The sequence below is a fragment of the Lampetra fluviatilis genome, chromosome 2 (genome assembly GCF_964198595.1).
Source record: "Lampetra fluviatilis chromosome 2, kcLamFluv1.1, whole genome shotgun sequence".
Lineage (NCBI taxonomy): Eukaryota > Metazoa > Chordata > Hyperoartia > Petromyzontiformes > Petromyzontidae > Lampetra > Lampetra fluviatilis.
This window is the reverse complement of record NC_136276.1, coordinates 14,088,622-14,105,538: the sequence shown is the minus strand read 5'-3', so window position 1 is coordinate 14,105,538 and position 16,917 is coordinate 14,088,622. Positions and strand designations below refer to the sequence as shown.

General features: G+C 43.4%; 1 protein-coding gene across 2 annotated transcripts in view; it reads right to left on the bottom strand.

The window, feature by feature from the left end:
• Positions 1-3,404: 3,404 nt before the first annotated feature.
• Positions 3,405-16,917, bottom strand: part of LOC144943205 (tomoregulin-1-like) — a 61,954-nt gene continuing 48,441 nt past the window's right edge. The window contains exons 7-9 of one of the 2 annotated variants that reach the window (XM_078870485.1): positions 16,350-16,479; positions 15,287-15,445; positions 3,405-4,657 (exon numbers count right to left, since the gene is read on the bottom strand). In XM_078870485.1, the coding sequence (XP_078726611.1) occupies positions 4,627-4,657; positions 15,287-15,445; positions 16,350-16,479 (320 nt within the window). In that variant the 3' untranslated portion in view covers positions 3,405-4,626. The remainder of the gene's footprint in view (positions 4,658-15,286; positions 15,446-16,349; positions 16,480-16,917) is intronic. The other variant, XM_078870495.1, reaches the window with a different exon arrangement.

The window sequence follows — 16,917 nt, the reverse complement described above, 5'->3', positions numbered from 1 at the left end:
CCAATTGAGCTGTGTGGACCCCCACAAGCTCTTGCTTAGCTTATGCAGTGCCCCCACTCTGTGTGTGAGTGGTGGTAATGTCTGAATCGGTCCTGTCCCTCCCCCTCCTTCATCATATTCCCATCAAAAACGAACAATGGCTTTCACCTGTGCCAAAAGTGAAATGTAAAAACCTAACCCACACATGCATGGTACAAAAAATCCCCATGACGGACATGGCGTGAGGAGGCCTTCATCCAGCAGTAGAGTAATAAAGGACTTTTATATTGTTATAAATATAGGTGTATAGAGGTGGAATCTGATCTTTACCTCATATATACTAAAACACACGCAACATATAATAGGCAGATCCCACAGATTTAATATTGTGCCGGCACCATTATAAGGCAGCAATATCCAGAGACTTGTGTCATACAGGAGATGACACACGGGCGTGGCCAAAGCCCTTGGGATAGGGGTTATTTCAAGTGTGCCTGAACCTTTCTGTCTTTCAATACGCAGCATCTCCCAATATCGACACGCCACTGCGCAGTGCACAGTTAAAGAAGGATTTAAGCATCTACGAAGGATGTAGGGTTATGCTTTTTTTTTATTGTGTATTAATACTTATTTTAGTCTTAACATATTTTTGGGAAGGCCTCACGTTTTCAAGAGAATAATCTTATAGTTGTCCACTGATAATATTGCTCAAGCTCAGATTTATTGGTTGTAGTGTTAAAGGGCACTATCCACACCAACCCTGTAGAGTGAACTTGTCTAAAGGGAGGCATACAAAAACGCATGGCTCACGACACAATGCTAAAACTATAAACAAATGTCAAACGCTACACAGAATGACGAACAGTATATGCGTGTTTCCATCGTGTGTTCTGTGCTAGCTTTCACCCCCTACGCATGAAAGGTCTTAGCAACATATTTCGACTTGACTACGCATTTTGCATTTGGAAGGGGCTGATTTCCCACTACCCAAACAAGACACACCAACAGAGCATACGGAGTTTTATTTTGTCTTAATCAGCAATGCATGACCACTGGGTCCTCCTGGTTTGGGAGTGTATTTTTTGTTTTCTCAACGCGTGGTTATGCGGACTGGGGCGTGGGTTCTGGTGCGCGTGTGTGGGGGGAGGTTTGTTGAAATTTTTATTTGAAACATTCGTCCTGTTTGGCTTGGGCTTGCGGCACAGTCCTCCGCACAATATCTTTGCCAAAGAAACGGCCTGTTGTGGCAACAGTGGACATACAATTGTAATAACGATTGTAGATGTCCAGCAGGGCTGATGCTATCATCATCTTAACAACCACCGTCATCTATCTGTACCAATACACTGCGTTTAAGATGCTTGGGGCCAGCAAAGGGTCCTAAATCCGTTCACAAGTTATCATCACCATCAGTTTTCAGTCAACAGGCTTTATCTACATCTAAGTTTGATAATTCTTGGTATTGTCATGCCCGAGGCTAAGAACTAGAAATGCACAATAAAAGTAGTCTGCAGCAGCTAAAATATTAATGTATATTGCAGCAACGTACATTATTGAAATATTTGCATTTCCCAAACATTATTACGGGATCATTAACGTAATGTGTATAATTAGCATGGTAGTACCATTACCAAACTGTTTTAAAATATCATGCTTGTCTTGCGAAGCATATTATTGACCCAAAGTATTTGATGATGCTGTGTTAGCAGTGGTGGACAAGCACAAAGAACACATTCGTCAATGACACCGCCTTACAAAGAAAATATATTTTAAGTGACGTTTCGGGAAATGGCCCTTCTCAATCGGACATACAAATCATTATTATTGTTAGGCATCCATACGATTGTGTGTGAATGTGGGGAATGAATGTGCATAATCCACCCCCCCCCCCAAAAAAAAGCACTTTGAGCGACATGGACGAAAGACTCACATGAGCGTGCATAACACTATGCAGATGGCGTGCAAGGGATGTGGCAGCCACACCCTGTAGCCCACACACAACCAGCAGGGACGGATTTGGCAGATGATGAGTGAGGAGGGGGCGGGGGAACGTGGGTGGAGATGGGAACGGTGGGAGGAGGAGGAGAAGGGGCAGTGCGTGGGATTGTGGAGTCTGGGAGCGCCGCATTTGTTATGCGGTGCTCAATCTGCTGCTAAGAGAACTGGCCTCAAATTGTTCAACCATTAGGTGGCGGCACACGCATTGGGAGGGAATGCGAGAAGCTTTAATCAGCGAGCTGTGGCAGTGCAAAAATATCTGTTAGCAGATTGTAAAACAACACGGCATCGTTGATGAAAATCCTTCTCGTCTGCCTGGTCTTTACTGGACCTGCCTTTTATGGAATTTAAGTCATTGGTACAAGTCATGATTACCAGCAAGCTTTTTACATTTGTGGCACATTAGGAATGGACCACTCTTTTAATTATTTATTCGTGCAGCAAGGGAGTAAAGTGTGGTTTTGTGAAAGTCCTTATGTGCTGTGCAGTACATCGATGCATGTGTGTACACCAGCATGCGATAACGGAGTTGGGCCTGTAGGGGGCTGGCAGGGTTATTGATTAACCGCACTTGTACACCAGTCACATGGTTAATGGCGACTCGGTTGAAGATTGCTGTGTGTGACACACGTGCTGTTGCATTTTACAGGTAAAGGACTCAAAGGTTGTTTTTCATCGTTATATAAATGTTCTAGACTTCTTCTAGACTTCAAGCTTGGCTTTGAATTGTTAGTTTGTGATATATCCAATAGGAGGGGTTTTAGCACTGTGCACTGTAAAGGATGACGTACTGTAATTACGTACTGTCATTGTAATTCTCTAACCCTAATACTGTTTATTCTATAACCATGTCCATGCACCCAGAGTATGACTACTTGCAATGCTATTGAGAATAGAACACATGTACAGTCGTAAGTGGTCCAATTGTGACAAGTACAGTACGTATATTGTACACATACAATACAGGTAATGGGTGTAAGATACCAATGCAAGTTGATGATATAGATAGACATACAGCTTAGGATTAAAGTAATATGTGAATAGTGAAGTGCAAAGGTTACTGTTAAAGACAAAGATGGTTATCAATAGTAGAATTTGGCTTAAGATAAACTGTGATTGATTAACCGCACTTGGACACCAGTCACATGGTTAATGGCAACTCGGTTGAAGATTGTTGTGTGTGACACACGTGCTGTTGCATTTTACAGATTTACCACAATAAATGTGTTTGCCCTCGATTTGGAACACCTGCCCACGTCCTTCATTTCGAGTGTGCAACATATTTGAGGTTGAGAAATTATGTAATAAAGATCTTTTATGGGCAGTTACTTGTTCGTGCAGTGGTTGGCAGGCAAAATGTGTCTACACTTCACTGCATAATGCACTCCGCGAGCCACAACATTATGGGCAAATAACAGCACAGCCGATAACAACACAAAACTCATTTTATTTACATGTTTTTTGCAATTTCAAGCAGGTCACACAAAAAACAGATGCTTGAAGCAAATTTAAGAAAGGAATTCTACACGATCTATTTTGAAGTGACCTCATGAGTGGCCTGCACAAAATCCTGCTCCAGGGGGTACCTGCAGGAGCAATAATCTGGTTTATGAGCCGAGCTCCGTGTATGTAATCTGTGGATCGTTCAGGATGGCACATCTGGGTCGTAGCAGTCATGCTGTATGCAAATTAACGATTTGCTTAGCAACCTTGTAGGAATTCTTTAACCTCTTTGTCCTCCATCCCCCCCACCGCCCTTCTATGGATTGTGTGCATGCCACTGGGCCTTGCTGGGTAATTTAACATTGGGTTTGCCCATTATAGTTGTTTTTACACTTCTTATTGAACACACAGATCAGTACGTACAACAACGACAGCTTTCCAAACTAGCAGAGGGCTTATCCAAACGCATTACCAGAGGGGAATGATTCTGCACACTATTGGTAATTACTGTACATGGGTTTATATAAACAAAAGCAATTGGCAAAGTAGCCATTTAAGAATAACCCAACCTTTTCTTACACGTTAAAATTTATTTTGTCGACTCGTTATGCAAAATGAAAGTTGGCAAAAGAAAATAAATAGAAAAGTGGACAATATATTAACTCACCACAGAAATAAATGACATCGAACGATATAAATATGTACTGCCTTGGCAGATTGTAGGTAATAATAATTCATCGATAAACAAGTAAGGCGATGTAACATACGCCTCACCTGTTTATTTACAATGAATAGTGGGACATGAAGCGAGCCGCATGAACCGACGTGCAGCGCTGGCTCTCAAGTTAATCCTCATCACAGGGCCATGGTGAGGACAGGCACCTCGCACGTACTCACTTACTCAGATGGCACAGCGTTCAGATGTTCAACATGGGGTCACGGGGATGCAGGGGCATCATGGGATATGGGGAGACATGTGAGAGCCTTGCGGTGAATGCTTTAAAAAAACTTTTCTTTGCAAACTTGATTTCTTAAAAATTCTCTCAAGCCCCACCAACACATCACATTTGTATTAGTGATCCCAAAGTGGCTATTCCCAATCAATGCCATGGGCAGGTTTACTGGTGGCATGGGAAGTGAGCCATTGGAGTGTTTCACACTTTGAAGTTTCTGTTGTTCTTTTTGAAGAAAGCGTACAATTCACTTTTACCGCCGTCTTCTGTTTTTCGGGCATCTCCTGACAAGGCAAGAAAAAAACAGTTTTGTTGTACTCGAATATGTCATTACAATATAAAGCCAAATGAATTCTAGTGTTAAGGGTTATCAAGTTTTCATAGTTTATGTGCTGCATTTTTATCTGTGCACCGTGTTTGCTGTCTCCATAAATTTTGAGCAGAGGGATATTGTTATTTTTGTTAATGACTGAGTGCAGTTAAAACTATAACATAAATAATATCACACACAGGAATACTTCACTTATCAAGACAGTAGGATTTGCTCAAATATTATACGTTTTTGTTTATTACTTGATTAGAGTAAGAAAACCTGCGTTGGGAATCACAATGCATATGTATGCATCCACAAATGTATCCGTGTGTGCATGTGTTAAACAGTGGATTGCCGCTAATCTGGATTAAATTAAGCGAGGTTTCACGTGGATAACAACAACAAAAATCCGGATTTGCAAGGATGCGTACATAATCTCACGGTCACTGTAATGTAACTTAAAGAAAATATTAATTTTCATCATCATCAGCCATGATCAATTCACTACTGCATGAAAGCCTCATCAAGCAGTCATCTCTCACAATTCTGCGATGCAACAATGCATCCAACACATACACATGAGCTGATTACATCGCTACGTCTACCTTATGGATGTCCTCTCGGGTGTGTTCGCTTCAACGGCAATGTTGTGGTGGGCAGTGCCATGGGGGAGGACCAATTGAGATTGGCCTTTCCCCTTCATGGCGTTTGTAACCACCACAGCGTCCAAATGGGGGCTCTGGATGGGTGCGAGAGGCTGGTGACCCCTCCACCTTCAATTTACCTACCACTAAATTATGAGGTAAAACATGTATTAATCTTGTGCCAGAGGCCCTGGGGGGACAGGCGTTTATGACGTGTCCTGGCCATACCCCATTTAGCGGAGACTGGATCCTTACCCTCAGGGCTCCAGCAAAAAGCCACTACGGATGGCCACGTGGAATGTTTAAATGCTCACTATGGAGGAGAGGCTGCCACTCCTCTGTCGGGAGCTGGACCAGTACCGCTTGGACCTCTGTGGTATTCAGGAGGTCCAGTTGACCGGCTCTGGCTCCTGCCACCGTGAGGGGTGGACAGTCCTCTACTTGGGGCAGGAGACTGCCAAACAATAAGGCGTGGCTCTTATTCTGAACAAAAGGGGGCGTGGGAGCATGGCGGTGAGGTGTGTGAAACTGTAAGTTCCAGGCTATTTTGGGCTCGCCTTCCCATCAACCAGAGGCAAGGAGTGGTGGTCGTGGTTATTTATGCCCCCACCGAAGATGAACATCCATGGAGGGATGCAGGCAAAGCCAATGAGTCAGATGCCTTCTATGACCTCCTGTCACAGGTGCTGGCTAAAGTGGCCCCTCGAGATAGAGTGATCTTGTTGGGTGACTTCAATGCCCAAGTTGGTCATGATGCTAGCACCTGGTCTGGAGTGATTGGAAGACATGGGCCAGATCAGCTCAATAACAATGGTAGGAGGCTGTTAGATTTTTGTGCAGCCCATGGGCTTGTAATTACAAACACGCTGTTCCAGCATCGGCGCATCCACACAACATCATGGATGCATGGCGGGTCCAAGCAAGAACATCTGCTGGACTAAATAATGACGGAACAGCAGATGTGGGCCCAGGTCCTTGACACCAGGACCGACCGTGGAGCTGATCTGCCCACTGACCATCGACTTGTCATCTGTAAGATGCACCTGCCATTCTTCCACTCCGGTGGTGGGTGTACACCCAGGACCCCATTAAAACCCATAGTAGCTGATGAAAGTTGCCAGCGAGAATTTTATCATCGCTTGCGGCTGGGGTTGGCATCATCCCCCACTCCTCCTGATGTCGAGGGGAAATGGGTGAGGTTTAGGATTGTGGCTCATACAGCTGCAATGGCTGCTTTTGGTACACGTTCAAGACCTCAGAGACCCTGACTGACAGAGGAGGTGTTCAGGCTGGCTGAGAAAAAGCGACAGGCCCACTCTCATCATCTAGAGCATCCCACATCAGAGAATGAGGAGGCTTACCACAACCTTCACTCGGAGGTTCGGAGAGCCGTGAGGCGCTGCTGAGGAGATTGAGTCTGCCTCAATGGCCCGTGGTCACAAATCACTCTTTAATTCCATCAAAAAAGTAACCTGCAGCGCCACACCTATTACCATTGTTAGGGGAAAGAACGGTGATCCAATCTCTGACCCCCAGAAACAGATTTGCAGATTTGCTGAGCATTTCTGTGAGTTCCTGGGGGAAGGGAAATCCCTCAACCTGGAAAACATCATGGGACAAAGTGGGGATGATCCTGCTGAGGCTGCAGTGCCTCAAATATTGGAAGAAGAAGTCACCCCCTGTGAGTGGCTGGCTGAGGTGCCAACTGTTGAGGAAGTACTGAAGGCGATCCAGAGCCTGAGACCAGGAAATGCACCAGGCAGAGATGATCTCCAAAGCGAAATGCTGAGCGAGGGTGACGTTTGTGCACATACTGCCCTATATGACATTATAACAACAGTCTGGACCACTGGACGGGTTCTGCAGGATTGGAAGGATACCCTGGTGGTCCCCCTCTTTAAGAAGGGGGTCCACACAAACTGTAACAACTACAGGGGCATCTCACTCCTCCGTTTGCCGGGAAAGGTCCTGGCAAAAGATGATTCAACATCGCCTTGCCTGGCACGCTGAAGAGAGGCTTGCGGTGCCCCAATGCGGATTCAGGAAAAGGCGGTCCTGCACAGATGCCATATTTTCTGTCCGTCTGCTACAGCAGAGTTGTAAGGAATTCCAACAAGACCTACATCTCTGCTTTATTAACCTGGTCAAGGCCTATGATACCATCAGTAGGCCTGGGCTCTGGGTTGTTCGTGCTTTCGAAGTCCCTGACCCGCTGCTCACGATCATTAAGGACCTTCATAATGGTGAGTGAGTCCGGGTAAAACTACGTGGCCGGGAGTCGGAGCCATTCCCTGTTCACTTTGGGGTGCGACAGGGATGTCCTCTGGCTCCCACATAATTTAACATCTATTTTGACCACGTAGTTCGTGAAGCCTTCAATAGCTGTACTGGAGGAATTTTCATCTGGTACAGATACAATGGGAGGCTGATCGATGCCCGGGTGCGGTCAAGGGATGACTTCCTATTGTTTAACCATGTTATGTATGCCGATAATCTGGTAATTGCTGCTTATACAGAGGAGGAGTTGGAGGCACTGCTGCTGAACCTGGAGCTTGCCACTAAGAGGTGGGGACTTATCATCAGCCTCACCAAACTAAGCATCTGCCTGGGTATTTTGTACCATCGGACACTTCACCCCCACAACTCCCAATTGGTGGTATGGCAGTTGTGGAGAGAGTGGAGAGTTTCCCATACCTAGGCAGTGTGCTCATGACTGGCTCCGGTTTGACAGCAGAGGTCCCACTCTGAATCAGTGGAGCAGCATTATCTTTTCATCGGTTGTGTAACGCTGTGTGGAAGCTACCTGGTCTGTCGCTCCACACGAACATTCAGGTCTTCTCAGCCACAGTCATTCCTTCCCTGCTCTACGGTTGTGAAACGTGGACCCCCCTAATGGAACATCTTCACCGTTTAGAAACATTTAGGTTGGCCTGCCTACGATCCATCCTGGGTTTAACCAGGCTGGATTGTGTGAGGAGCTCACATATCCTTGAAAGATCTGGACAAAGTCCCATTGGTGAGCTCCTCCGGCGTTGGCTGGGTCATGTAGCCCACGTGCCCAGCCACCGTATGCCTAAACAGCTTTTGTTGGCCAGATCGAGGGGCCTAAACGGGCGCGGCACGGGCTAGAGAAGAGATGGAGTGATGTGGCACAGGAGGATGTGGAGCTGAGTGGACTTGCCGATGACTTGTACCAGCGGTGTCAAGATCGGCCTCTGTGGAGGAGGCTCGTGAAAGACGCTACTGGACAATTGGAGGCAGTCGCCCTCCAACAACAGCGGAGGGGGGAGGAGCAAAGCTCACAACAACGACTGGAGCGCCGGGTGGATAAAGCACAGCAAGTTAGCACAGTAGGGGGCACAGGTGGTGTATCAGCCAGTCATCTCAGTCAGTCGACCCGTGGCACCTTGGTCTGCCCCAACACCTGTCAGCAGGTGTTCGACACTTCATGTGGCCTCAACGTGCACATAGCCTGGCACAAGCATCGTGGTGACGTCACCGCCACTTAGTGGTGAATGGCGGTTGTTGTTGTAACCTCCTTTGGCTGCGACTCTGTCATTATTATTGACCAGCAGGTATCATCCATTCTAGTAGCTCGTCCTGACCAAGCCCACCAATTCAGTCAACATGATGTCTCTAACTTATGTATACTCCCTAATCCCAAAATTTCTATATTTGTCTCTCATTATAATTATAAGCATGCACTTTTGCACACTTTTTTGTACTTTTTCAGATATTATTTCATTTTTCTTGTGAACGTCCATGTTTCTGATTCATATGCCATGTCAGACAATACAGTACACACTGATAAATTCAGTGCCATTATTATTATTTAGGAACATTTTTGCTTAACGTTGCTCTTCAATATAAATTTCAGTTGTATAAAAGCACAACCCTCTCTTGTCCGTCTCTTTATTCACATGCTGGTCCACTTTTAAGCACTGCCCTAAGTGTTTTTTCAATAGTGTCCCTCTGATAGATATCTTCACTTGTTTAGTGAAATTGTTGTACATGGCCTTTATTTTGTCCAGTTTTATCTTCAGCCCAATTTTGGCGGCCTTCTGAAATACAGTGATACCTCGGTTCACGAACGCTTCGGTTCACGAACAACTCGGTTCACGAACAGAAAATTTCATAAAAATATGCTCCGGTTCACGAACTCCGCTTCGGTTCACGAACAGGAGCCGCGCCCATTTTTATGCTAATTCCAGGCTGTCACATGGTCGTGACTTCCTGTAGGAAGATCGTGGAGAGAAGCAGAGACACAGAAAAAAGTACTGTGAGTACTGTGAAGACACTTTCAGTGACTTTTTGATTTTTGGTGTGCTTTTTAGCACATACAGTACTGTACTGTACTACTATACTGTACAATACTGTACTTACTGTATTGTACAGTTCACCCGTTTGAGTGCTTACTGTCTCCCACCCGCCTCCCACCTGCCTTCCTCCATGCCAGAAGTCATCTCAAGCAAGGTTAGTGTTCTCTCTTTATACATTACTATACTGTACAGTACTACAGTAATGTGTATTGTCATTTGTTTCATATTTTTGTGCTTCAAAAACCAAAAAAAAGGGTCAGAACGGATTAACCGGATTTACATTGAACCCTATGGGAAAATGTGCCTCGGTTCACGACCAATTCGGTTCACGACCAGTGTCAGTTCACGAATTAAGTTCGTGAACCGAGGTATCACTGTAATTCTCTAATTTCCAATCAGAATGTTGTGTTATAATCACTATGCCATTACCTGCGCTTTTGTTTCTCAGATAAGATTTTAGTAACACATCTGCTAATGGTGCATTTTGTGAAAGTGTGTATCCTTTTCTTGTTCACCTTCCAATATTTTGCTACTTTCTTCACACAATTTCAGTTTAGCTGTTCCATTTTTTAAAATTAATATTACATTTTTATATCGGCCTCGGTTTGTAAGAGCCTGGATGACAGCATCAATTTACAATGAATCAAATGCCTTATCATAGTCCGCAAAGGATAGGCGCAATATACGAGGGCTTCATTGGGTTATCAGTAAGAGTGCTAATAATATAGATGGTAAATATGATTTCATTAATAGAAATAACATTTTATTAGAATAACATCAGTAAGTAGTATGTATTGTAGTCACGAGTGCATTCTAGTGTACTCCTATAAGGCAATGGTGGGAGATGAGGTTAGAGCTGCTTTACTTCCAATGCAGGTCTTAGTGATGCCCTAAGTAAAAATTTATGTTGTGAGATTTCTTTTAGGTGGAGCCTGAAACTCTTTCCTGGTCTCGTGAGTTTTCACTTGGTGAAACATACTGTAATAATATTGAAAAAAATCTAATAAAAAAAATCGTGACCACAAATTGTGATAACCAAATTGTGGGGGGGGGGGGGCGTGGTCTGGTTGGTTCAACATACTGAGCTAATTATGGGGGTGGGTACATTTCCTCAAGCAGTCCTCACTGGTAGGCGCTTTATAGATGTTTTAATTTCATTTTTTTGTAGATATTTTCCCTAGGACAATAAGCACCATAACAAATCAGTGTTCTACGGATCGCGCTAAGCGAGGTCTGTCTGTATTGAGTTTACAGAGCTCCGAGACAAGGCTGTATAATTGTCGACATCATCAAAGAAACCTGACAAGTTGTTGGAACAAAATTAGCCGACATATTTACAACTAAAATATAAATTACAAGTACTCTTATTTATAATGTTGAGCTTTTTGTCAATTTACTGCTGGATGAAGGCCATGGGGATTCTCTGACCATACGTCACCATACTGGTCAGTGCAGGTTTATGAAGGAGGGGGGAAGAAGATCAGTTCAGATATTGACACTGGTGTCAGCGATGGCTGGGAATACAACTCGGAATGTTGGGAGTTCACTGCATTATGCTGACCAGGTTCTATCTGGCAAGCCTATTTTATTTATAGTGTTGCCAAGTATACAGTGGGTCATAAAATGGGGAAAACTAATTGGACTGTAGGCTTTGCTCCATAAGCACACACACACACTCAGCACAGTGTACGTGCACACATAGCCACACTTTTATCAACAGCAGCAGTTGTTGGGAAGATATCGTTACCAGTATGCAGAGTGCAAATTATGGCTGTTTTTTTTTATTTGCTACCAATACAGATCGGAAGGCACAGCAATGCAAAGGCTGATACATCGTTATTTTGCTGTTTTTTCAGATGAATAAAAATACATTGTGTAATCTGCCGTTCAGGGTAAATTAATGACTTACTCTTGTATTCATGTCAATTGGGAAAAACAGGCGTGTTTTTGCTTCGTTACATTTGTGTTCCTTAGTCTCTGCAACTGTTCGAGTTTGATATTAATATCCCGAACAAAAATAATGCATTCCTTTATTACATGCGAGGTTGGCCTGTGCGTGCAGATTTTGCTACCACAGCAGTTAGGGCAGGATATGTAATTAAATAATTTATATGGAGTCATAAAATTTGTATGGATTTAAAGACACTGCACCACCAGAGAACATGGCCACAACAAAGAACAACAGCATCAACGTACAGGCAATCACTATGGCAACTTGCTTATACAGTGTGTCAAGCCTCAATGAACACATCAAATAATATCTGTAGGAGGGAAAAAAAGGCTGCCAAGACCAAAAGGTTTAAAGTTAAAACAATTCCAAGACATATAAATGCACAGACTTTTCGAGGTCAGAAGTTCACAGTGGAGACTTTAGGTTTGGTGACTTTGAAGGTCTTGCGGATTACTAGCTGCCAGGACATGTGAAAAACAGTGGCTATTTACTGTAAGATTTACAAATCTCTTTGTTTTCTGCAAAGGTCCATCAACTGTTCGGTATGAAGGACAGACATCAAATAAAATGTGGGTGTTCAATAACGGCTCTTTCGGTGAAGGTTCTGCCAAAAATGCTAGATTGCCAAAAAATGAACAAATACATTTTTATGAAACCTAATTGCACAGCTTCTAACAGAGGAAGATGCTCCACTAAATATAATCTTCTGCAAGGGGAATAAACAGTTGCTTCATATGCATGACTTCTTCTAGAAGGAGGAAAAATATGCCTATGGGTGTGAAAACCTTTTCGGAAGAACAAGTGAACAGATATACAGGAGAGAAGAGACGTTCTGAAGGAAGGACGATCGTGAAAGTATCCACGACACGAGGAGGAAAGGGGAAAGGCAATCGGGGAGAATTGGAGAGATGAAGAGAAAAGGGAAGGGGGAGAGGCGGGACAGAAGAGGTGACACGGTGGAGAGATGCGTTGGAGATGACTATCCGTGGAAATCCATAATGGTTGATCTCAAAAGCGAATAATATTGTAGAGCAAAGAATGCTCGACGAAGATTGCACAGCCTTGTTATTCGAAGTAAATTATTTTCGAACATTTAGCAAAGATAATTTATATGGATAAAAGACACGTGATGCAAGAATCTGTTGAAGCTGACCCTCTAAGAGTGAAAATTAGCTTTGAAGATATTCCTGGCTTGCTGTTTGACTACAAAGGGTAGACTGACTCGACAGATGTTCTGTTTAATTAAGCACTACACGTAATATATCGGCATATCCTCTCTTTCGTCGGATTGTACTGAGTCAGGAGTGAAGGTCAGTGGTGCTGTTTGTGTCATGCTGATAAAGGGATGTTTTGTTCCTGGATAATAAAGAAATTAAACATACCTCCCAATAACAAAACAAACTCCCAATACCTGTACTATATCTATGAGCTTGATGTGTTTAAATCAATCAATAGATCAACGTGTTGTAATCCACCGACGACGAAACCCCACGAAAAAATAATGTTACATTCTGATCAAGAGTGACATTCCGTATATCGGCACCCATTCCCATGCACAAGGCCCACTGGGACAATGCCAATGTTCGAGTTTTCTGGGTCCCCAAATCCAATGAAAACATACCTTGGGGCAGATTCAGATCATCTAAGCCTCTCCTTGTTTTTCCCGCAGAGAAAGTATTATTTTTTGTGTTGGAGTCAAGCAACAAATAAAAAGCTATATATATACGGAGGCAGAAAAGAAATAACCAGAGGGAAAAAAATACACGACCCAGACAGCTAAACGTGATCTTAGTATAAAAATCCGCACAGGCAGTGGGGCTTGAAATGAAACGCAGAAGTCGTAGAAGAGGATTTTATGCCCAGGGATACAGATGGCTTTATTGCGGTAAAGGATTTTTGTTGCTGCTACTGCTGCTGGTGACTGATTCTGAGGTAATATGAAGGAGACATTGTCTGCTAATCTATTTTGTTACTTATTACTTTCCCCACGATGAGGTAAGACTGGTGGCAGAGTGACCTGGAGGCAAGGCAACAAATGAATGGGCTTATAACAAAAACAAGTTTCGGGTTAGCTTTCAATAGGAATGCCTATAAGGCTCCAGGATGCCTTAAGCTGGATAACTGCTGTATAAGAGTACGGGTTTACGATTTAAAGTCCACAATGTTGCGTTATTTACAGGAAAGGTATGAATGTCAAGCTGTCAAGTCTGTCTCCTGATGTAATGGATTAATGAAATGTTTTTTTTTGCCTTTTTAAAATACATTGAAACCCGTTTTTTTAACTCGGTTAAAATATCAATGTTATGCACTACTGTATCAAGCTACACAATACTAATTAGGTATTTTTTCAGGATTTCACTGCTCACGTTCAGAAATTCTTATAAACTAAATCTAAGGTAATACAATGGAACCTTTTTGCATAACGAAATAAACATATTTACATATTACAAAAAAATAGTAATATAAATGCAACATTTAATTTCTAATATCGAAGGATGAAGGTGTGTGTCTAAAATAAATCCCAGAATTCACTACGCAAGTTTGCTGCAGTGATAGCAATGGGAAGGGTGTTTCAACCTAGTACTGATGGTAGGTATTAATTTGTTGTTTAGAAGCTATCGGAAGGATTATGTGTAAATTCAACGTAAAATTCCTAGTTCGTTAGTTGTGCAATACTGTATTCCTCAAGGACCCTGTACTCGTTCCATGCAAAATCGATGTTTTTGTCGTTGTTGTTGTTGCTGCTGCTGATGTGCTCACGCACCACGGATCTCCCTTTTAAAATAGCTGGGCACCTGGCTAGACGGGATCATCCTTGTAACACATAAAATAAACTTCAATGTGAAGTTAACTGTAAAGATGGAGACTGAGAATACAGGTACTGTTAGGATTTGTTTCAATTTCCTATGAGCTGAGTGATGAGACTCTCAGTATATGCCAACCCTCATTCCTATACTTAGAGACATAACTATAATGAGGAATAATTATTTAATGTGTAAATAATATTGTCCCGAATGATGCTTAATCATTATTTAATATTGCCAACTGATCATTGATGATGCTATACGTCTAATCCCCATGTTGCAATTTTTACAGAGCAACACACAGCAAGTGTCACCCATTCAAACAAGTAATATGCTCAGATTTATGCTCAGAGCACCTCAAGTCCTCCATAAGCCTAGAAACATAACTACAAGTGATGTCACTTCTCGACGCAAAGGAGTGGATGGTTGACGGTGTGGAGTCCAGCCACATTAGACACGGTCTTTGTTGGGGTTTTTTATGCCGAAAAAAAACCAATCCAATCCACACCATCTCACTGTTTTTGCTCAAAATAGCAGCAGGCAAGTGATGCTGAACTGAGAGAAGACAGAGACTCATAGTCTTCAACCTCATTAATTTAAGCTGAAGCTGCCGAGTTTGAAATCATTTGCACGATTTTCAAAGCAAAAAAAAAATCGCGATGCATATTTTTGCGACAATTCTTTTTACAACGTGGTACGAAGGTACAATGGTACAATGAAGGGTTCACGACTTGAGCATCCTACCGCTTACATCGGCAGAGCTGTCAGGCAGGTATATACAGTGACATCACCTTGACGAGTCTTAGCAAAAGTTGCTCTGTAACAACAAAAATAAGATTGCCATGCGTGAACTGGACCATGGCGCCTGGCTTGGGAACGCACCTGGCCACGCAGACGACGAGCGCGAACGTGATGGTGATCTGCACGGCGCCCACCACCGAGGCGATGAGCACGTAGCGGAGGTTGTCTCCGTCAGGGATCACGTAGAGCATGCTGCTCTCCTCACTCTCACACTGCTGGCCCAGAAAGCCTGGGTCGCAGCTGCCCGGGCCACGAGCCGCGCGTGGGAAGGAGGCCCAACGGGGTTGGGGTGGAAGACGAGAAGGTCACCATTAATTTGACTTCAGTGTTATTTAGCGTTCGCATGATGCGCGAGTGCATGCAAGTTTGCACAATTGATTGAGTGCACTCGAGGATAGTGAGGAGTGGCGTCGTATTGGTGAGCTCATGGCATCACCCTCCTCGTTATCCTAGCTTTAGCTTCGTCTATATGTAACACAGCATAATAATTTTGTTTTGTCGTGGAGACTGTAAATAACCAAAAACATAAGCAATGTCTCCTTTGTATATTTAAAGTGTTTCTTTCACAACCAATTGGGCTAACAGCCTTCTGGGAGTGCATCACTTCAGCAACCCATGGACCAGTTTTCACATAGTGTCTCATTAGTAGAGCCAGGCTTGCTTGAATCAATGCATTGCCAGATGTTCTAGGCAAGGACCCTCTCTTTTAATTATAGGTCCGAGTTCAACAGAGATTTATACAATATATATGACATAGAATAATTTGTGTCGTTGTGCAGAATATAAACAAAATCTATACTTAGCATTGGCAAATAGGTGTCCAAACCTGAGTGTCTTCCCTACGTTAACCCAGATTACAATTATACATTTGTGTGGCATTATTAATGTCAGCGCCAGGAATATGAAGGCTGACTACGATTACCCCTGGTGTGGCTTTATGTGACCTTAGGAGCCAAAGAAATCTCCCAAATGTTTTGAATATATTTAATATAATTGCATAACTGTCAGCAGAAATCCACAGTGGACATGATGCATTTTAGGGTCAAATAGTTGCTCACTAATGGCACCTGTCACAAGAGTGGGGACGAGCAGAAGATCTTTGTGCCTGAGTGTATGGCTCACATGTGGTGCGTGTGTTGCTCACATGCAGGAGGCATGGCGTTGCGTGTGCGAATAATGGCATTGTCCGTTGCGACAATAGTTCTGGAGGCTCTCAGGGCATAGCTCCCCGTGGTCCCTCACCACTGGCTCTTCTTGGTCACGGGTGCTGTCTGCTAGAACAAAAAGCCACATCAATGCGATGGAGACACTGTGGTGAACCTTGCTCTCTGAGTGCAAAGACCAGACTACGTACTCTTCAGTGATGGGCTCAGCCAGACCTCTGAGTTTAAAATGCAAAATGTAACCGCTTGTGTCTATTTAGTTTACTGTGTTCATTAATAATGATCACGTATGATGCAATTCAATCTGTTTTTTTTTCATAACAAAATAACGTGGATGTACGACGTGCGATACACACAACTGTGGTTGATTAAGTGAGTAGCAACCAGTGGAAACCCTTGGTTTATGGACAGTGGTTTAAAAAAACCCAATTTAGAGCTGCAAACAAAATCGAATTAAGAATCATGCTGGTTCTAAGGCCCATAATTGGCTTTGAGAGCCATTCTGCAGAGACACGGATCTCTTGTCCTCATGGGCCACAAGATGCCAGA